General features: G+C 39.9%; 1 protein-coding gene across 28 annotated transcripts in view; it reads left to right on the plus strand.

The window, feature by feature from the left end:
- The window catches only part of PEAK1 (pseudopodium enriched atypical kinase 1), a 337,872-nt gene that overhangs the window by 242,906 nt on the left and 71,205 nt on the right, over nucleotides 1-23,761 (plus strand). For all 28 annotated transcript variants that reach the window (XM_055418081.2, XM_055418088.2, XM_055418090.2 and 25 more), the window contains one exon: nucleotides 19,940-23,196. In XM_055418081.2, coding sequence (XP_055274056.2) covers nucleotides 20,054-23,196 — 3,143 coding nt within the window. In that variant the 5' untranslated portion in view covers nucleotides 19,940-20,053. The remainder of the gene's footprint in view (nucleotides 1-19,939; nucleotides 23,197-23,761) is intronic.

Consider the following 23,761-nt stretch of genomic DNA (forward strand, 5'->3'; position numbering starts at 1 on the left):
CACAAGGACCAGGAGCCCAATACCTGTTTAGGAATGGCTGGCATCCTACCTGTCACTTTACATCCAGAGAAGCATTGGCTGTCTGTAGTGGTCCAATGTCACACACCACAGGCATGTGTGTTCACTGATAAGGAGATTTCAGTTCAGTTCAGTTCAGTTCAGTCGCTCAGTCGTGTCCGACTCTCCGCGACCCCATGAATCACAGCACGCTAGGCCTCCCTGTCCATCACCAAATCCTGGAGTTCACTCAAACTCATGTCCACAGAGTCGGTGATGCCATCCAGCCATCTCACTCTCGGTCGTCCCCTTCTCCTCCCGCCCCCAACCTTTCCCAGCATCACAGTCTTTTCCAGTGAGTCAACTCGTCGCATGAGGTGGCCAAAGTATTGCAGCTTCAGCTTTAGCATCAGTCCTTCCAATGAACACCCAGGATTGATCTCCCTTAGAATGGACTGGTTGGATCTCCTGGCGGTACAAGGGACTCTCAAGAGTCTTCTCCAACACCACAGTTCAAAAGCATCAATTCTTCAGCGATCAACTTTCTTCACAGTCCAACTCTCACATCCATACATGACCACGGGAAAAACCATAGCCTTGACTAGACGGACCTTTGTTGGCAAAGTAATGTCTCTGCTTTTTAATATATTATCAAGTTTGGTCATAACTTTCCTTCCAAGGAGCAAGCGTCTTTTAATTTCATGGCTGCAATCAGCATCTGCAGTGATTTTGGAGCCCAAAAAAATAAAGTCTGACACTGTTTCCACTGTTTTTCCATCTACTTCCCATGAAGTGATGGGACCAGATGCCATGATCTTTGTTTTCTGAATGTTGAGCTTCAAGCCAACCTTTTCACTCTCCTCTTTCACTTTCATCAAGAGGCTTTTGAGTTCCTCTTCACTTTCTGCCATAAGGGTAGTGTCATCTGCATATCTGAGATTATTGATATTTCTCCCAGCAATCTTGATTCCAGCTTGTGCTTCTTCCAGCCCAGTGTTCCTCATGATGTACTCTGCATATAAGTTAAATAAGCAAGGTGACAATATACAGCCTTGACGTACTCCTTTTCCTATTTGGAACCAGTCTGTTGTTCCATGTCCAGTTCTGACTGTTGCTTCCTGACCTGCATACAGGTTTCTCAAGAGGCAGGTCAGGTGGTCTGGGATTCCCATCTCTTTCAGAATGTTCCACAGTTTATTGTGATCCACACAGTCAAAGGCTTTGGCATAGTCAATGAAGCAGAAATAGATGTTTTTCTGAAGACCTAGAATACTTTTGAGAGCAGTTTAGCTTTTTTTCTTTCTGATTGTGATCCTCTTAGTATATATCTTAACATCTAACAAACACCCTAGAGTCCAAGCTTTTCTTGTTTTCTTGAGACCAGCCCTGGAGGAAACCCGCTGGCATATGTTCATGCCCACCTGGACAATGTCAATCCTCTGGCCACAGTTGACATCCTTCATAATTCATCTCTGGTCTCATCATTTCACTTCCTCAGCCCAAGTTTTATTTTTCTGCCTTTTATCTATGGTAAAGTAAAGGTAACCAGAAAATTTTCACTTTGCCTTTCTCTTTCCTTCCCTCATCTATGTCAGCATCCTGAATTTTTTGTATTACTCTTACTAAACTGTTTGCACTCAACATTTAGAGTAAGGTTTATATAAGAAAACAGCAATTAAAGTATTTTTAATGGAAAAAAATTTAGATATGGACTATTTGGCTTTAGGCTGTTATTTTCATTCAAATATCAGTTTTCTCATTTTCCACAGCTGAAATAGTACAATTGTTGCTAACTTCACTGTCTACACTTTTCAGTATGCCTCTGTGAAAGTCATCCTGGGTCTTCATCTAGGGAGACCCCAGAGTCATCTTAAGTCACTGTCCCTCTCTCCTAATGTCCTGCTGGCTGATATGTACTGATTATTTGGCCTCTCAAATTAGCCCCTGCCCATTAATTCCAGCTGCCCGCATTAGTATGGGGCCTTACCTGGTATGGTATTACGAAAGTTGAACCAACCACATTTCCTCCAACCTTGCCTCTTATCAGTATATCCTTTCCATATCCACCTGAATTCTTACAGCATAGTAATATTGTATTACTCTATTGCTCGGCAACTCCTTCCTGAAAGAATCTGACAGCATCTCTTGAAAATAATGCAAAACACAGGTCCAAAATAGCATGCTAAAATTTCTTTGCGAATCAGTTGATTCAGAACTTGGAGTGCATTTTCCTCGTAGAAACAATACATGGTAGATAGGTTTACAAAATAGCCAAAACTTTCAACTAAACCATCCATATTTTAAGCCTCCCAGTTTAGTTACCAGTGTTTCTTCCTGGAATGTCAAGATGCAGTCCAAATATGTGTAGAAGGTATGGAGGAGGTCATTTCCCTTCCTATCCTCCATTGGATATAGAGATTTAATAAAGGAAGAAAGAACTAATATTTATTAAATGCTTATTATTTATCAGTCTCTGTTAGGCACTTTACATATTTTGTCTTTTTTGAGACACATGGCTGGGTGGCATCACCAACTCTGTGGACATGAGTTTGAGTGAACTCCGGGAGTTAGTGATAGACAGGGAGGCCTGGCATGCTGTGATTCATGGGGTCGCAGAGAGTCGGACACAACTGAGCGACTGAACTGAACTGAACTGAACTGACATTTAACATTGTGTAAATTTAAGGTATGCAGTGTGTAGATCTGATACATTTATATATTACAATATGATTACCACCATAGCATACCATAGAATTAGCTCACCCCACTATCACATCATATAATTATCATTTCTTTTTTGTGCTAGAACATTTAAGACCTAGTCTCTTAGCAACTTTGAAGTATGTAATACAGTATTGTTGACTATAATCAGTATGCTCTGAATTAAACCCCCAAAACTTATTCATCTTCTAAGTATAACTACATCTCCCAATTCTCCTATCATTCAGTCCCTGATAACCACCATTTGGGCTTCCCAGCTAGTTCAGTGGTAAAAATTTAAAAATCCACCTGCCATGCAGGAGATGCAGGTTCCATCCCTGGGTCAGGAAGATCCCCTGGAGAAGGAAATGGCAACCCATTTCAGTATTCTCACCTGGGAAATCCTTGGATAGAAGAGCCTGGCAGGCTATAGTCCACAGGGTCACAAAAGAGTCAGACAAAACTTAGTGACTTAAACATCAGCAGCAACCACCATTTTACTCTGTTTCTATGAGATTGGGGTTTTGGGGATTTTTTTAGATTGTACATGTAAGTGATATAGTACTTGTCTTTCCTGTCTGACTTATCTCACTTAGCATAACACCAAGGTCTACCCATGTTGTCACAAATGGCAGGATTCCTTCCTTCTCATGGCTGAGTAAGATGTTGTGTATATATATATATATATATATATATATATATATATATATATATATATATATATACAACGTCTTTGGCTGTTCATCCACTGATGGTCTCGTAAGTTGTTTCCATTTCTTGTCTACTGTAAATAATGCTGGAGTAAATGTGAGGGTACAGGTGTCTTTTCAGTAAATTGTTTTCATTTCCTTTGGATGTATAACCAAGAAGTGGAATTGCTGGATCATATTTGCAGTCCTATTTTTTAAAATTTTGAGGAACCTCCATACTATTTTTGCATTGCAGCCTAACCAACTTATTTTCCCATCAGTGGTGCACAGGAATTCCCTTTTTTCCACATCCTCATCAATACTTTTATCTCTTGTCTTCTCAAAGATAGCCATAAGAGATGTGAGATGATATTTCACTGTGGTTTTGATTTACATTTCCTGATGACTAGTGATGTTGAGCATCTTTTCATATACTGGTTGGTCATTTGGATGTCTTCTTGGAAAAATGTCTGTTCAGTTCTTCTGCCTACTTTTATATCATATTTTTTATCTTTCTGTTATTGAGTTGAATGAGTTCTTTATATATTTAGATATTAACCCCTTGGGCTTCCCAGATGGCGCTAGTGGGAAAAAACCCACCTGGTAAAGTGGGTAAACTGGGTAAAGAACCAATGCAGGAGACATGGGTTTGACCCCTGGGTCAGGAAGATCCTCTGGAGGAGGGCATGGCAACCCACTCCAGTATTCTTACCTGGAGAATCCCTTGGACAGAGGAGCATAACAGGCTACAGTCCACAGGGTCACAAAGAGTTGGACATGACTGAAGCGACCTAGCACACACACATGCATTAACCCCTTATCCAGTATATTGTGTGCATATATTTTCTCCCATTATGTAGCTTCTTTTTTCATTTTATTGATTTCTTTTGCTGTATAGAAGCTTGTTAGTGTGATGTAGTTCCACTTGTCAGTTTTTGCTTTTGTGGCTTGTACTTTTGATATCATATCCAAAAAATTGTTCCCAAGACCAGTGTCAAAGAGCTTTTCCCCTGTGTTTTCTTCTAGAGGTTTAACAGTTTCAAGTCTTATGTTCAAGTCTTTAAACCATTTTGAATTGATTTTTGTGTATGGTTTAAGAGAGTTCCAGAAAAACATCTATTTCTGCTTCATTGACTATGCCAAAGCCTTTGACTGTGTGGATCACAGTAAACTGTGGAACATTCTGAAAGAGATGGGAATACCAGACCACCTGACCTGCCTCTTGAGAAACCTGTATGCAGGTCAGGAAGCAACAGTCAGAACTGGACATGGAACAACAGACTGGTTCCAAATAGGAAAAGGAGTACGTCAAGGCTGTATATTGTCACCTTGCTTATTTAACTTATATGCAGAGTACATCATGAGGAACGCTGGGCTGGAAGAATCACAAGATGGAATCAAGATTGCCGGGAGAAATATCAATAACCTCAGATATGCAGATGATACTACCCTTATGGCAGAAAGTGAAGAGGAACTAAAAGGCCTCTTGATGAAAGTGAAAGAGCAGAGTGAAAAGGTTGGCTTGAAGCTCAACCTTTGAAACAAATGCTTGAAAACAAAGATCATGGCATCTGGTCCCATCACTTCATGGGAAATAGATGGAAAAACAGTGGAAACAGTGTCAGATTTTATTTTTGGGGGGTCCAAAATCACTGCGGATGCTGATTGCAGCCAGGAAATTAAAAGATGCTTACTCCTTGGAAGGAAAGTTATGACCAACCTTGATAATATATTAAAAAGCAGAGACATTACTTTGCCAACAAAGGTCTGTCTAGTCAAGGCTATGGTTTTTCCAGTGGTCATGTATGGATGTGAGAGTTGGACTGTGAATAAAGCTGATCACCGAAGAATTGATGCTTTTGAACTGTGGTGCTGGAGAAGACTCTTGAGAGTCCCTTGGACTGTATGGAGATCCAACCAGTCCATTCTAAAGGAGATCAATCCTGGGTGTTCATTGGAAGGACTGATGCTAAAGCTGAAACTGCAATACTTTAGCCACCTCATGCGACGAGTTGACTCGCTGGAAAAGACTCTGATGCTAGGAAAGGTTGGGGGCAGGAGGAGAAGGGGACGACAGAGAATGAGATGGCTGGATGGCATCACCAACTCTGTGGACATGAGTTTGAGTGAGCTCCGGGAGTTGGTGATGGACAGGGAGGCCTGGCGTGCTGTGATTCATGGGGTCTCAGAGAGTCGGACACGACTGAGCGACTGTACTGAACTGAAGATGGGGGTCCAGTTTCATTCTTTGGCATGTGGCCATCCAGTTTTCCCTGCACTATCTATTGATGAGACTGTCCTTTCTCCATTATATTATTCTTGGCTCCTTTGTCATAAACTAATTGGCCATATATTCCTGGGCTCATTTCAGGGCTCTCTATTCCATTTGTCTATATGTCTGTTTTTACTATTTTAGTTACTATAGCTTTGCAGTATACTTTGATATCAAAACACATGATGCCTCCGCCATTTTCTTTCTCAGGATTGCTTTGGCTACTCAGGGTCTTTTTGTGTTTCCATACAAATTTTAGGGATCTTTTTTTTTTTTTCTGTAAAAAGAAAATGCCATTAGAATTTTAATAGGGACATTGAATCAGAAGGTAAGAGATTAAATTGTTATTTTGAAATCAGTTGTGTTTCTACACACAATGAAACATCTGAAAAATAAAACAATCCCATTTATCATGGTATCAAAGACAATCAAATACTTAGGATTAATTTTAACCAAGTGAAAGTGAAAGATCTGTACAATGAAAACAATATTTTGTTGAAAGAAATTGAAGATGACACAACTGGAAAAATATTCTGTTTGTGGATTAGAAGAATTAATATTGTGAAAATGTCCTTACTACCCAAAGCTATCTGTAGATTCAGTACAATCCCTGTATGTTAACTTAATTCATTTTAACGACAATTCTATGGGGTAGGTGATTATTATACTCCTTTAACAGATGCTTAGCAGATTAATAATGTAAATGAGATCAGGAAAGGAATGATTACCTGACAGAATATTATTTTTAAGCACTGCTTTTCAAACTTCAGTAATTTATAGGCTCCTTTTAACTGATTTTAAAGCTACAGTCTTTTAGTATTGATGTACATTATTATTATAATTTTACTTAAATATAAAATTATGTATAAATTCTTTATGCTTATATTTCTTATGTAGCTATAAACTAAAACAAATTTAAAAGTGAAGTACCCCAAGAAAAAACCTGTAAACCTAATGAAATTCAAATTAGCAACACTATTTTTATACATTAGATGATATTGTGGTGAAACAATTGCTGCTCACAATGTGAATATGGAGCTGCCTGAAACCCCACTGATTTTTTTGGCAGCTTTCATTACCATTGGCTCTCTTCTTCTGCCACACTTCTTTCCAGAATATTGAAAATTCAGGACTGGTACAATGTACAGTGACTGTACCATGATGTCATTTTGGTCTTTACTTAGTGGAACTGCATCATTTACATATTAAGTAAACCTCTTCTTTTCTCATTATTCCTAACAATGAAAGTAGTGTGCTTGATACAAGCTCAGGTTAGAAAAACAAATATATATGTATATTTGCAATACTGTTACAAATCATGATGCTGTGCTTAGTTAATAAGTGGCCATTGTAGTGTTCCATTCTATATTTACTTTAGATTGTAAACTTTGGTTTCAGTTCAATAGAGGGGCTGTTTTGGAGTACTCACAGACCCTTGAAAATACATCCTGGATCCCAGGTTGATACTCTTAATGTATTTTAAGCCATTATTTATTTATGTTGTTGTTCAGTTGCTAAGTTGTGTCTGACTCTGCAACCCCATGGACTGTAACACGCCAGGCCTTCCTGTCCCTCACCATCTCCTGGAGTTTGCCCAAGTTCATATCCATTTAATCAGTGATGCCATCCAACCATCACATCCTCTGCCACCCTCTTCTCCTTCTGCCTTCAATCTTTCCCAGCATCAGAGTGTTTTCCAGTGAGTCGGCTGTTTGCATCAGGTGGAGCTTCAGCTTCAGCATCAGTCCTTCCAATGAGTATTCAGGGTTGATTTTCTTTAGGATTGACTGGTTTCTTATGTATTTATTAGAATAATCCTCCAAATACTTCTAACAGGAAAGACTGTTAAGCTAATTTATTATGATATCTCTATGATAACTCTTTGAAAGCAATAAATTTATATTTCTTTCAAGTATTGTATAACTCAGACTTTCATTAATTTAGAAGTACTTTTTCTCTAGAATTTCAAGTTATAAATGTCTTATGGAATGTACTGTTACTCTGTTCTGTAACTGGGAATGTAAATTTTAGTTTGACTGGAAAAATAATGCCTCCTACCAAATTTTCAAGTCATGCAAGACAATAAAGAATAAAGCCTCCAGAAATGGTGAAGCATGATAACAAAGGACATTATCGTTTCCCCTGATTATGTTGCTGTAAGCATTCAAGTAGGATTTCTCTCAAAATAATCAGCTCTTTCTTGGGTCTCTTTCCTTCCCAACATCTTTCTGCCCTCCTTCTTTCTCTTACCTTTGACTCTTTCACTTCCTCATTTCCCTTCTTTCTTATTCCCTTCTTTCAAACCAGAGATCACCTGTCTTTTCACATCTCAATTAGTCTACAGTCTAGCTTTCTTCATTTGACAGTTGACAGCAGTGGAGAAGAATACAGTAAGGTGCTTCTAACAGCGACTCACCAATTGCTCTCAATCAGCCACTTCATAGGCCCTTCCAAATAAGGATGGTTCCTAACTCAGGCTGGTCTAGATGAAAGAGCATCCTTAATTTCCCTCAGAATATTCACTCCAATATTCTGAAGTACAAAAAGAAAAACAAAACAAAAAACACCACCACCTTTGGGGCAGCCCAGGTAGCTATTTGGCTCTTAGTTTGACTCCTAACTTGCTCTGCCGTGAGTACGTGGACCCTGCAATGTCAGGAGTGAGCTGGGGATGGTGGGGGTGTGCCTACTTCTAACACTGCTTTGCTCAAGGTGGAATTCCACTGTGATAATCAGTGCTGCTGTTGCTGAGTGAATTGTTTTTCAGGCACCACCATGTTTACATTTAAAGCAGCCTCCAGATACCATAGGTAGCTGAACTCTACCATTTATATGTGCATATGTTCATCCATTCTGGCTCTGCCATGTTAGTTATGTGGCCTTGGACAAGCCTTAGTTTCTTAATCAGTAAAGTGGGGCCATACACATCGTAGAGTTTTATGAGAATTAAGAGTTTTCATGGGTAAAGAGCTTTAAATGGTACCCAGCATAAGCTAGCTAAAATTGCTTTTATTCGGGAAGCACTTATTTAGTATCTGCTATAACCAAGCAATCCAAGAGATATAGAGATGAAAAAGACACAGCCCTGACTTCCAGGGACCTATATAATATAACATGGTCTTATAATAAAGGTATTTAGGGAGTTAGGTAAAGCTTCATCGCAGGTAAATCCTGAACTGGGTCTTGAAGGGTAAACAGGCTGTTGCCAAATGGAACAGCATTAGAGAATATACATTCCAAGCAGAGGGAATCATTTGTGAGTAGAGTAAAACTGAAAAATACTATGGAGTCCTTGACTGTTATTAGATAACATTTTAACTTGCTCTCTGATGCCTACCTTCTTACACAGGGGTCTGAAGTGGGTTCAGTGAACATTTTGGAAATTATAATCTTATAACCTAATTTATAATAATAATACTAATTATTATTATTTAACTGTTCAAAGTTTTTCAGTTCAAAGAGTTTGAACTGAAAAAATGTGTTAGGACCTTAGCAGTGCCTCTTTACAGTGACGCATCTGCTGTTGCACAATTCTTATCCTGAGATGACTACCATGTGACAGGAACAGTAAATTGTTAGAAAAAAACTGGTGGTTAAGACAACTGGAAATGGGTGGTCTTCCTCCTTTCAGCAGAGCTTCTTAGTTAAGTTTTCTAAAGTAAGTAGGTCTTATCTTGGTTTCTTCTTTAGACAGAAGAACCTTAAGTCTTACGATCTTGCCTATTCTTATCATTAGCAAAGAACTGTGATTTTTTCCCCCCCTTTGGTCAAATCTCAAATTAAGAAGGTTCCTTTTATTCATGGGATTTCCACTTATATGCCAAATTCAAGCTGTGTTTTATCTCCTACAAAGCCTTTTCCTGCAGCTTTGCTTTCACTTCCTCTCCCCACCCTTGTAGTCATATACTGAAGGGTTTGGCAGCTGGTTGAGGTATCGGTCAGCATTTTTCACTGTGGAAGGAGGAAAGGTTGGAAACAGTGACGTGGGAATAGTTGTCACATTTTCCTTTCCTTTTTTATTTAAGTGCCCCACTCGTTCCATTACAAAAGCCTAATGAGAATGTTGGCTTGTAAATTTTACTTTAGTAGCCTGGAGCTGGACTACAGTAATGTGTTGGATGACATATAAGCAATAGTTTCTCAGTGAAGAGTATCCTTAAAAGCCCGTGTAAAACTGTGAGAATTCTTGATTCTGCCCCTTTGACAGTATGACAGGTTTTATGATGAGAGATAATGGGCTCTGGGAGTCACAGGATTGGGGAAGGAGCTGAGCAGTCCATTCTCCATCCTCATTTATTAACAGATTCTCCTTGGATGCCTTTAGGAAATACTCTGCTTATGGTATTTAATATACCACCAGCACACTCTCACCTTCTTCACTGACTTGGAAATTGCGTCTAGCTTGGGGAGCTCTGGCTCTTTCTGTGGGTCTGTCTATTCCAAGTTTGAGATCCTGTGTGGATTTGGCTGTCTTGTATCAAATCTGCTTGAAACTGTTGGACTAGAAACAAACTAATTATGTCATTGACTGTATAGCAGTAGAGAGAGTAAGAAAAAGTAATAGATTCTTTAAAAGCTGTCATGACTGAAAGTGAAATAAGCTACCCGTGAACAGCTTCATCTATAGCCCAAAGGGTTTTGGCCTTGAAAACTGTCAAATATGAAATCAGATTTTAGATCATGGAATCCTGACTAGCTCCTAGGGGCAACTTCAGCCATTACCCTTTCTCACTGAGCATTTCATCTGCAGGATTTGCTTTGGGATTATAAGAGATGTGGAGGCCAATGAGTTTTTCCTTATCCAACGTTCCATTTGATGCTCCATAGCTGACCTGTTTTGGCAAATAAATAGAAGACACCAGGGTAGACTGTCATATATCCTTGCTTAAGTGCCCCAGGAGACACATTTTTTATTTCTCAAGCATGACTTTGGTGGCTAGAGTTTCCCATTTTGGAGGTGTCAGTGTTGAGCAGACAAAGCTGCTAGTTATTGATTGCCATGGAAGTCATTTCACAAAGGCAGTAAAGCCCAAGGACAGCTCTTTGGGTAGAGCTACAACTGGTGTAGCTTCTCTTTCTAAGAGCCTGTTATAAGTTAAATAGTTTTGACAGTGTCTTTAAGTGCACATCTTTGTCTCCAAACATAATCAGTGTTGAAAAATGAAACCTTCATAGTTAAGGCTTTGTGACTTAGACAGCAGCTCCATCTGGTGCTTGCTAAAGGTGTTTGCTTGGTTCATCCCTTGGTTTTATAAGATTGAATACAGATGTACACAGAACTTATAAAAGAATGTCAAATCCAAGGCTTCAGTTTTATTGATGGGTTTCTATTGCACACAGCACTGACATAAGCTGATTGTGTTCCTGGTGAATCTCATTTGTCTATCCTGTTGATAATGTGATAGCTGCTAATCAACTCAGCAGCATCTCTTGACTGAATTAACTTATGTGCACTCAAAATGGAGAATTATTTTTACTATCTGTCTACCAGCCTTGGGAAAAGAAAATATACTCTGCTACTTACAAAGAGAAAATTTAATCCCTCTCTTTCATCAGTGGGTTTAACTTGGTTAACAAGATATTAGGCTGGGATGCCTTATTCTTTGTCATCAGTACCACATAGGCTAAGTAGACAGGAATTTTTTTTTTTTTTTAAGATTCTTGATAACTAAAAGGAACTTCCACAAACTGCTAATAGAAGTCACTTCTGAATAATAGGATTATGCATAATTTCATTTTCTTTATGCTTTTCTGAGTTTTCACAGTGAGCATACATAAGAAAAGAACAAATATTTTATATAACAAAAGAAAAAAGTAATTTAAAAACAGAACATCCTATAGGTAGCTATAGCCTTGAGTTGCTGTTCTCTGTCTTTCTTATTCATTTGTGTGGCCTTTTCTGGGCTTCAGTTTCCCGTGTCAATAAAAGAGAAGAATTGAACTAAGGGCCTGCTCAATTTTAACATTCTAAGGCTTGTAATTATTAATATCTACCACTTTTTTTTTCTCTTTTCAGCCTCTCACACTCCCCTGTGTCTGTTTCCAGTATTTGTAGTCAACATGATCTAGTTTTTGCCATTTTAAAATAAGGAAATCCTTTCGAGACCCCCCTCCCCCATACTCCCAGGTCTTTCTTTCTTCTGCCTCCCACTTAAAGTTTGCCAAAAAGTTATCTAAAATTACTCTCTGTCATCTCTCTTCGACTCACCACAGTCTGCTTTCCATCCCTGCCACTGCACCAGAATAATCTGGGCTGAGATCACCAGTGAGCTCACAGTGCCAAGTCCAGTAGGCACATTCGAGTTCTCATTCTCTGTTACCTCTCAGCAGCATTTGAAGTACACACAATGAAATCTCATCTGGCTTCTATATCATTGCACTTAGGGCTGCTATTTTTGAGTTTACTTTGGGGGTTATCCTCCTCTCCCTGGTTCACCCACCAAGGCTACCTCCCGAGCTCACTCTGTTTTCTTTTTGGCCTAGCTATTCCTGTGCAAGTAGTTCCCAAACAGACAAGAACAGCAGAATTCCCTTGTGTCCCAGACTTCTAAATTCAACTGCTTGCTCTGTAGTATGCAGGCTAACAAAATATGAACTCGTAATCTTGCCTCCAAAAGCTATACCTCCTCCAAAATCATCAGTCTCAATAAATGGCCCCACAAATCACTTGAATACGTAAAACCTAAAACCTCAATGTCTAAAATCCAGGGTTTCATCATATACCTTTATCCACTTTCCCTGAAGCTACATCCTCATACAGATCCTTGCCATATCTTATTTTGCCCACAACTGCCCTTTAAATAGTCTCCTGGCCTCTTGTACTGTTCTCCCCCAGTCCATTCTCTATACAGCAGCCAGAACTGTCTTTTATTTTTTTAAGTCAGATTTATGGAGGTTTGATTTATATATAGTAAAATGCCTTTTTTTTAAGTATACAGTTCTATGAGTTGTGACAAATGCATGCAAGCATATAACCACCACCATACAATATTTGGATTGTTTTCAGTTTTTACCTGTCAACCTTTGCATACAGTGTTTAGTGTAAACACAAGTTTTCATACCTGGGAATGTAATCACTGGGTTAACTGGAAAGTTTATGTTTAACTTTATAAGAAACTGCCAAATTGTTTTCTGAAGTGACTGAACTATTAGCATTCCCACTAGCACTGGGTAAGAATCTCAATTGCTCCATATCACATCCTCCTTAACCCCAGTTTTTGGTTTTAATTTATTTTAATTATTCCAATAGATGTATGGCAGTACTTACTGTAGTTTTAATTTGTATTTCTGTATGACTAATGATATTTAACATCTTTCCCATGTTTATATGCAATCCATTTACCTTTGGTGGAGTATCTGCTCAAATCTTTTGCATTTAATTTTATTGGATTTGTTTTCTTGAATTTTGAAAGTTCTTTGTATATTCTGGATACAAAGTCCTTTGTTAAATATGAACATTGCAAAAAATTTCTTATCTGTGGCTTGTCTTTTCATTCTCTTATCAGTACCTTTGTCAGAACAATTTTAGTAAAGATTATATTATGTTTTTTCGCTATGGATCATGCATTTAGTGTTGTATCTAAGAACTCTTCTTATCCCAAAGTTGCAAAGGATTTTTCCTGTATTTTCTTTCAAAAGTTCTGTAGCTTTACATTTTATACTTAGATCTGTGATCCCTTTTGAATTAATTTTTGTGTATGAGGTGTGCCTATGGATTAAGTTTCATTTTTTTGCCTATGGATATCCAGTTTTTCTAGCACATTTGTTGAAAGGTATCCTTTTCATTTTTATCAAAAATCAATTAACTATATTTGTGTGGATCTATTTCTGGTCTCAGTTCTCTTCTATGTCTGTTCTGATCTATATCAGCAACCTTTTTCTATAAAGAACCAAATCATAAATATTTTAGGTTTTGCACATGAAAAAGCAGAAACCAAGATATTATTATGTAGGCACTTGTATAACAAGAAAGAAAATACATTTCCATGAATTTTCATTACAAAATTCAAAATGCAAAAATGGAGGATAGATTTTTTTTGTAAGACAGCTCTACTTAATAAGAAGAATGGAATTCTTTTTTAGGAGAGGGATAAATAGTTTGTGCTAAGATCAACAATGATTAATTTTGCTTCATTTGGGTTCAGAATTAGTGTTTCCTGTCATCAAAGTTGATTACAAATATTTATTTATTGATGCATATCTGTAATGAAATTTCACATATTTTTATCTTTGAAAATGTTTTTCATACAAGTGATTCATGTGGCAGTGGAAATGAAATTTGTGGAGTGTTGAAAAGTACTGCAAAGTGATGAGGGTGTTAACATGGTCTGTCATAACTACTCAGTTCTCCATTGTAGCACAAAAGCCCCCTTCACTTCAGTTCAGTTCAGTCACTCAATCATGTCCGACTCTTTGTGACCCTCATGGACTGAAGCATGCCAGGCTTCCCTATCCATCACCAACTCCCACAGCTTGTTCAAACTCATGGCCATCGAGTCAGTGATGCCATCCAACCATCTCATCGTCTTCTCCTTCTGCCTTCAATCTTTCCCGGCATCAGGGTCTTTTCCAATGAGTCAGTTCTTCACATCAGGTGGCCAAATATTGAAGCTTCAGCATCAGTTCTTCCAATGAATATTCAGGACTGATTTCCTTTAGGATTGATTGATTTGATCTCCTTGAAGTCCAAGGGACTCTCAAGAGTCTTCTCCAATGCCACAGTTCAAAAGCACCAATTCTCTGGTGCTCAGCTTTCTTTATTGTCCAGGTCTCATATCATACGTGACTACTGGAAAAACCATAGCTTTGACCAGACGGGCATTTGTTGGCAAAGTAATATGCTTTGCTTTTTAATATGCTGTCTAGGTTGGTCATAGCTTTTCTTCCAAGGAGCAAAGGTCTTTTAATTTCATGGCTGCAGTCACTATCTGCAGTGATTTTGAAGCCCAAGAAAATAAAGTCTGTCACTGTTTCCATTGTTTCCCCATCTGTTTGCCATGAAGTGATGGGATATGCCATGATCTTTGTTTATTTGAATGTTGAGTTTTAAGCCAGCTTTTCACTCTCCTTTTTCACTTTCATCAAGAGGCTCTTTAGTTCCTCTTCACTTTTTGCCATAAGGGTAGACAATATGCAAACAATTCGACCTGGCTAAGTGCCAGTAAAACTTCATTTATGGGCACTGAAATCTGAATTTCATATAATTTTGACTTGTCACAAAATAATACTTTTTAATTTTTTTCAACCATTTAAAAAATTTAAAAACATCTTTAGCTTATGAACATACAAAAACATGCAATAGACTAGATTTGCCCTATGGGTTGTAATTTGTTTATCCCATTTCTCTCATCTATACATATTTCTATCCTCTTGCCAGTTCTACCTTGTCAGGATTACTATACCTTAAAAGTCTTAAAATATGGTAATATGAGTCCTCCAACTTTGTTCTTTTCTGAAATTATTTCTGGGTATTTTAGTCTCTTGGCCTTCCTATGTACATTTTAGAATCAACTTGATGATTTCTACAAAAAATCCTCTCAGATTTTGGTTGGACTTATCAATCCTGGGTGTTCATTGGAAGGACTGATGCTAAAGCTGAAACTCCAATACTTTGGCCACCTCATGCGATGAGTTGACTCACTGGAAAAGAGTCTGATGCTAGGAAGGATTGGGGGCGGGAGGAGATGGGGACGACAGAGAATGAGATGGTTGGATGGCATCACCGACCCGATGGACATGAGTTTGAGTGAAATCCGGGAGTTGGTGATGGACAGGGAGGCCTGGCGTGCTGTGATTCATGGGGTTGCAAAGAGTCGGACACGACTGAGCGACTGAACTGAACTGAACTGATGTTGAATCTGCAGAGCAACTTGGGGAGAATTGACATCTTAACGGCACTGAGAGAACTGGATATATTTCTCTGTTTATTTAGGTCCTTGATCTCTTTAATCAGTCTTTTAGTTTTTTGCATAAAGATTTTGCACATACTATATTAGACTTATACCTCAGTATTTCAGGTTTTTTGGTCAAAGTTGTCTTTTTTAAATGCAGATTGTGTCATCTTGTTTCCTTGTTTAAAACCCTTTGGTGGGTTCCCACTGCCCTTAGGAAACTCTATACTTTAAAAGGATATAAAGGCCCCACATGATCTGGACCCCGCTCTCTTTTTCAGCCTAATTTTATGCCATTCTTCCCCTTGCTCAAAATGTTTCAGTCTAAGAATAGCAAGAAATGGTTATTAACTGAAGAATATAACTTTTAGAACATTTGAAAGAATAAATAAATACTTTCAAACAAACACTTGAAAAATATACTTTAACTTTATTGAAAAAAGACATTCCATGATCTCCAGCAAAGAATAAACTTAGATTTTGGCCAAGTCATTGGACTCTCTGTGTGGAATTCTTTGATCTTTGTCTGCATTTCTTCCACTAAGGCAGAGTGCTCTGTGAGTGTTGTTTACAAGGGATGTAGCTTTGTATATATTAGATAAAGAAAATGTTCTTTCCTTTCTTATAAATGTGCTGAAACTTGACGAAAGGCTGTGTTTCTGACAAACCAAAGACACTGGTCACTGTCATTGTCTATGAATGAAGTTACTTTCCAGCTATTAAAATAGTTCTTACATGTACATGCCCACTGCCAGCTTTATTATAATATCCAAAGTGGAAATGTAAGATTGTAGTGGGAAGGTCTGTAGAACTGTGCCAAAAAGAGAGACAAGAGAGAGAGAGAGCCACAAGATTTTTTTTTTTTAATAAGCCTCAAAAGTAGCACATTTAATCAACCAGTGTTTATCCAGCTCCTTGCTATTGTTGTTTAGTTACTAAGTCGTGTCACAACTCTCTGCAACTCCATGGAATGTAGCCTACTAGGCTCCTCTGTCCATGGAATTTCCCAGGAAGAATACTGGACTGGGTTGCCATTTCTTCTCCAGGGGATCTTCCTGACCCAGGGATCAAACCTGTGTCTCCTGTTTTGGCAGGCAGATTCTTTACCACTGAGCCACCAGGGAAGCCCATCCAACTCCTTACATTAGACATGTAGAAATGAATAAGATATAGCCCAGGCTTTCAGTTCAGTTCACTTCAGTCGCTCAGTCGTATCCGACTCTTTGCGACCCCATGAATCACAGCACGCCAGGCCTCCCTGTCCATCACCAGTTCCCGGAGTTCACTCAAACTCATGTCCATCGAGTCAGTGATGCCATTCAGCCATCTCATTCTCTGTCTTCCCCTTCTCCTCCTGCCCCCAATCTTTCCCAGCATCAGAGTCTTTTCCAGTGAGTCAACTCGTCGCATGAGGTGGCCAAAGTATTGCAGCTTCAGCTTTAGCATCAGACCTTCCAATGAAAATCCAGGATTGATCTCCTTTAGAATGGACTGGTTGGATCTCCTTGCAGTCCCAGGGACTCTCAAGAGTCTTCTCCAGCACCACAGTTCAAAAGCATCAATTCTTCGGCGATCAGCTTTCTTCACAGTCCAACTCTCACATCCATACATGACCACTGGAAAAACCATAGCCTTGACTAGACGGACCTTGGTTGGCAAAGTAATGTCTCTGCTTTTTAATATACTATCTAGGTTGGTCGTAACTTTACTTCCAAGGAGTAAGTGTCTTTTAATTTCCTGGCTGCAATCAGCATCTGCAGTGATTTTGGACCCCCAAAAAAATAAAGTCTGACACTGTTTCCCCATCTATTTCCCATGAAGTGATAGGACCAGATGCCATGATCTTTGTTTTCTGAATGTTGAGCTTCAAGCCAACCTTTTGACTCTCCTCTTTCACTTTCATCAAGAGGCTTTTGAGTTCCTCTTCACTCTCTGCCATAAGGGTAGTGTCATCTGCATATCTGAGGTTATTGATATTTCTCCCAGCAATCTTGATTCCAGCTTATGCTTCTTCCAGCCCAGCGTTCCTCATGATGTACTCTGCATATAAGTTAAATAAGCAAGGTGACAATATACAGCCTTGACGTACTCCTTTTCCTTTTGGAACCAGTCTGTTGTTCCATGTACAGTTCTGACTGTTGCTTCCTGACCTGCATACAGGTTTCTCAAGAGGCAGGTCAGGTGGTCTGGTATTCCCATCTCTTTCAGAATGTTCCACAGTTTATTGTGATCCACACAGTCAAAGGCTTTGGCATAGTCAATGAAGTAGAAATAGATGTTTTTCTGGAACTCTCTTGCTTTCTCCATGATCCAGTGGATGTTGGCAATTTGATCTCTGGTGCCTCTGCCTTTTCTAAAACCTGCTTGAACATCTGGGAGTTCACGGTTCACATATTGCTGATACCTGGCTTGGAGAATTTTGAGCATGACTTTACTAGCGTGTGAGATGAGTGCAATTGTGCGGTAGTTTGAGCATTCTTTGGCATTGCCTTTCTTTGGGATTGGAATGAAGACTCACCTTTTCCAGTCCTGTAGCCACACTTGAGTTTTCCAGATTTGCTGGCATATTGAGTGCAGCACTTTCACAGCATCGGCTTTCAAGATTTGAAATAGCTCAACTGGAATTCCATCACCTCCACTAGCTTTGTTCGTAGTGATGCTCTCTAAGGCCTACTTGACTTCACATTCCAAGATGTCTGGCTCTAGGTCAGTGATCACATTATCATGATTATCTTGGTTGTGAAGATCTTTTTTGTACAGTTCTTCTGTGTATTCTTGCCACCTCTTCTTAATATCTTCTGCTTCTGTTAGGTCCATGCCATTTCTATCCTTAATCGAGCCCATCTTTGCATGAAATGTTCCCTTGGAATCTCTAATTTTCTTGAAGAGATCTCTTGTTTTTCCTGTTCTGTTTTCCTCTATTTCTTTGCATTGATCGCCGAGGAAGGCTTTCTTATCTCTCCCTGCTATTCTTTGGAACTCTGCATTCAGATGCTTATATCTTTCCTTTTCTCCTTTGCTTTAGAAAGTTCAAAAACTAGTGAGAAAACAGACAGTTAAAAGTGAAAGTGCTTGTTCATGGAGATATGTCTAAGTGACTCTGATGGCACCAAGGGGAAATGAGTAGCCCAGGGGGATTTAGAGTTTGAAAAGACTAGCTGATTTTTAAGACATAAGGCTAGAAGGGAGGCAAGGACTGTATCCTAAAAACCTAAGAGGCTTGTATTTCATCCTATAACTCAGAGGTTCCAACACCTCAGTGTGCATAGAATTACCTGGAGAACTTGTTTAAAGATCAGATTCTTGGACTCTTCCCTAATAGACTGACTTTGGGTGTTTCCCCAGGTGGTTCTTACCCATCTAGCAACCCGTATCTGACATTTTGGAGCCAGTGCATTAGGTAATATTGAACCACAGAGTAGTTAAGCTAGGTAATATGATGATCATATTAGCATTATAGAAAAAAAAATCTGATAGTAGTAGACAATGGTGGAGTCACCTGAGAATTCACTAAATGCAAATTCTGATGCAGTAGGACTAGGATTGGACTTTAGATACTACATTTCTAACAGCCTTCAAGATGATGCTCTCCTAAGGACCACAGTTTGGTGGTCAAACTGTGGTTGGGATGGGGTGAGGCTACTGGCATGGAGATCAGTTAACAACGTATTGCAGGAATCTAGGCAAAAGATGGTGAGTATCTGAACTACCAGCAGTGTCTGGTAATGGGAAGGAGTTCCAGTGAAATGTAATAAATAAATTTGGCAAGACTAATTTACGAAAGGATTTATGATGTGCAGTTAGACATGAGGGGAGAGGCGTCAAGAATGATCTGGAGGTTGAAGCTTAGCTATCTAGGTAGGTGATAGTGACAGTAGCTGAATTAGGGTAAAGACAGAGGAACAAGGTGGCCTGGAGGCTAGAGGAGGGCTGGTTAGAGTGTAAAAGCATCTTAACAGTTGAGAAAAGAGGTGGCCAAAAGATTAGTCCTGGATGCATTGTGTTTGAGGAGTCTATGAGGTATCCAAACATAAAGGATAGGCAGAAGAAGAGGAACCCACAATGGACTAAGAAGTTTTAGGTTGCAGGATAACAGAAAGAATGGTTTCATTTCCAGGAGGGGAAGCTCACAGTATCACTATCACAGAGACATCAAGTGAAATATTTTATATACTTGGTTCAATGAGAATGCATAAAATTATGGTTTAAAAACTAGCATTTCAAAATGCTAATTAACTAAAGAGAGTTCATAAAGTGCCCAAATTGGTTTATTTCTCAGTCTTTTGATCTAAGGAAAATTGGAGCTAATATTTTATAATCATTCATCATAATAAACCTCATAGTACCTTTTCCATTCAGATTTTCTTCTTCTCTCCCCCTTCCACCATCAGGTTGATCACACTTAAAAGAGCTGCTAAGGAACACAGGGGAGGCGAAAACTAACAGATGAAAGTTTTGCCATGCACTGAAAGGAGAGCATTGTCTGTGAAGTTCTATTTTTAAAAATGTCTGCTTGTAATACCTTTACTGAACACGTTTGGAAACCTGGTGAATGCAAGAACTGCTTTAAACCTAAAAGTTTACACCAGCTCCCCCCAGACCCTGAGAAGGCACCCATCACCCATGGCAATAAAACTAATGCCAACCACAGTAACAACCACCGAATCAGGAACACTGGAAACTTCCGGCCTCCTGTGGCTAAAAAACCCACTATCGCTGTGAAGCCCACTATGATGGTGGCAGATGGGCAAAGTGTGTGTGGTGAGCTGAGTATACAAGAACACTGTGAGAATAAACCTGTCGTCATAGGATGGAACCGAAACAGGATGGCCTTGAATCAGAAACCACTTAATAATAATAATGAAGATGATGTTGAAGGATTTAGCCATGTCCCTAAGCCTTATGGAAATAACGATAGTGCAAGGAAGATTTCAAATAACAATAATGGACTAACTGAAGTGTTAAAGGAGATAGCAGGCTTGGATACCACCCCTCAAATAAAAGAAAATGAGACTAACTCCAGAGAGACATTCTTAGGAAGAATAAATGATTGCTATAAACGATCCCTGGAAAGAAAGCTTCCACCAAGTTGCATGATGGGCGGGATGAAGGATACTCAGGGCAAGCACGTTATTCTGAGTGGGAGCACAGAAGTGATCAGTAATGAAGGGGGTCGATTCTGTTACCCAGAGTTTTCCAGTGGTGAAGAGAGTGAGGAAGATGCACTTTTGAGTAACATGGAGGAGGAGCATGAGAGCTGGGATGAAAGTGATGAAGAACTGCTGGCCATGGAGATTCGCATGAGAGGGCAGCCTCGCTTTGCCAACTTTCGGGCAAACACTTTGTCTCCAGTGCGATTCTTTGTGGACAAAAAATGGAATACCGTCCCCCTGCGAAATAAATCTCTGCAAAGAATCTGTGCTGTAGACTACGATGACAGTTATGATGAAATCCTGAATGGTTATGAAGAGAATTCTGTGGTCTCTTATGGACCAGGAAGCACTCAGAGCATGGTGTCATCCGACTCCACATCCCCAGATTCCTCTTTAACAGAAGAATCACGTTCTGAGACAGCCAGCAGTTTACCCCAGAAGATCTGTAATGGGGGAATTGCTCCTGGTAACCCGGGAGATTCTAAGGACGTGAAGGAAAGTGAGCCCAATTATGAAAGCCTCTCTGGTAATGATCAGGAGAAGGACTCTTCACAAGCCTCTAAAAGCTCGGTAAAAGTTCCAGAGACACACAAAGCAGTCCTTGCTCTCCGATTAGAAGAGAAGGATGGCAAGATTGCTGTACAGACTGAGAAGCCAGAAAGTAAAGCCTCTACAGATATTGCTGGGCAAGCGGTAACCATAAACCTTGTTCCTGTGGAAGAGCAAGCAAAGCCCTACCGAGTTGTGAATCTGGAACAGCCTTTGTGCAAGCCATATACTGTCGTGGATGTGTCAGCAGCCATGGCCAGTGAGCACCTTGAGGGCCATGCGAATAGTCCCAAGACTAAAAGTTCATCTTCTACTCCAAACTCTCCGGTGACATCACCTGCATTGACATCAGGACACATAAGTGCTCATTTCCAAAAATCCAGTGCCATCCGCTACCAGGAAGTATGGACTTCCAGCACCAGTCCACGACAGAAGATACCTAAGGTTGAATTAATCAACAGTGGGACTGGACCGAATGTTCCTCCAAGGAAAATCTGTCACAAATCAGCACCTACTTCACCCACAGCTACAAATGTTTCCTCCAAAACCATCCCTGTGAAGTCACCCAATTTGTCTGAAATAAAATTTAACAGTTATAACAATGCCGGTATGCCACCTTTTCCAATTATCATTCATGATGAGCCAACTTATGCTCGGAGTTCCAAAAATGCTATCAAAGTTCCCATTGTAATCAATCCAAATGCTTATGACAATCTAGCCATTTACAAGAGTTTTCTTGGAACCAGTGGAGAACTTTCAGTGAAGGAGAAAACCACAAGTGTAATAAGCCACACTTATGAAGAAATAGAGACTGAAAGCAAAGCGTCTGATAACACTACTAGCAAACCCACTGAATGTCCCCAAACTAAAGGGTTTTCAAACAGCACAGAGCGTAAAAGGGGCTCAGTGGCTCAGAAGGTTCAGGAGTTTAACAGCTGTCTTAACAGAAGTCAGTCTTCACCACAGAAAAGCCACAGTTCCAACCACAGCTCCCCAACAAAGCTCCAGAGAACCACTCAAGAACCTGTGGCCAAAACAGAAAGCACTCAGGAGCCTCAGGTGGTGGGCAGTGGCAGTAGCACCCGAGAGAAAGCGAGCACTGTGCTCTCTCAGATTGTGGCTTCTATCCAGCCCCCGCAGTCTCCTCCAGAAACGCCCCAGTCTGGCCCTAAAGCTTGCAGTGTGGAAGAGCTTTATGCAGTTCCTCCCGATGCCGGTGCTGCTAAGACTACACCCAGGAGTACACCAGTGCGCCCCAAATCTCTCTTCATGTCCCAGCCCGGTGCTGAGGCTGAAGCACCTCAGACCACAGAAAGTCCTACCACCAAAGCACAGAAAGATCCACTCACAAAGCCAGTCACCACCCCTCCCTCCAAATTAGTGACGAACCCCCAAAGCGAGCCACCAGCCCCCTTTCCCCCACCACGCTCGACTTCCTCCCCTTACCATGCAAGTAACCTTTTGCAGAGGCATTTCACCAACTGGACCAAGCCAACCAGCCCGACCAGGTCAACGGAAGCTGAATCAGTTTTGCACTCTGAAGGCAGCAGGCGGGCAGCTGATGCAAAACCTAAACGCTGGATCTCATTTAAAAGTTTCTTCCGCCGTCGGAAAACAGACGAGGAGGACGACAAAGAGAAAGACCGGGAGAAAGGGAAACTGGTGGGCCTGGATGGCACAGTCATCCACATGCTGCCACCTCCTCCAGTTCAGCGCCATCACTGGTTCACAGAGGCAAAAGGAGAATCCAACGAGAAGCCAGCCATTGTCTTCATGTACAGGTGCGACCCTGCCCAAGGCCAGCTCAGCATGGATCCGGGCAAAGCCAGGGCAGAGCAGTCAGCAGTCACAGAGAAGGGTGGAGCAGAGGAAGGGTCACTACAGGACTCAGAGAAGAAGAAAAGGAATCATTCATCTCCATCACAGATTCCTAAGAAAATTCTCAGGTATGTAAAATCGATTTGTGGAATATAGGAATTTTTTAAAACGTATTTTCAGTTGCTGAGCTTTTTGCATCTTTAAGGTTGTATGAGAGCTATTTTTGTTTTGTAAATAGCACTCAGTGGCCATCATCTATCTTTATAACTGCATTCCAAGAGTAGAATATTATTAAAATGATCGTATTGCACTGGACAAGTTTTATGGCCCTGGCTCTTTAGCTAAAGTAGCCTGCTGCATTCTGGTAAATGCAGAGGAACTTTAACATTTTAGAAAAACAAATTTGTAACACTTTACTAGCAATAAATAATATGTTACTTTAAAATGCTATGGTAGTATGAGGAAGAAATAAGATCAAATGAATAAATGGTGATACTATTCTTCACTGTAAATGAAATCAAACTCTTTAAGCAATTTTTTTTTTTTTGGCTTTCACTAAGGTGTTATGTCTGTATGGATTATTTTTTAGGGGAATATTTGTTGTTTTTACTTCTGTCTCTTTCTGTCCTATTTCATTGTCGTGGAAAGGTTGGGGAAACGGCAAGCAGTTTATAGTTTTTTAACATGTAGGTG

Source organism: Moschus berezovskii, chromosome 21 (genome assembly GCF_049115385.1).
Source record: "Moschus berezovskii isolate FMDL1 chromosome 21, NW_MosBer_1.0, whole genome shotgun sequence".
Classification (NCBI taxonomy): domain Eukaryota; kingdom Metazoa; phylum Chordata; class Mammalia; order Artiodactyla; family Moschidae; genus Moschus; species Moschus berezovskii.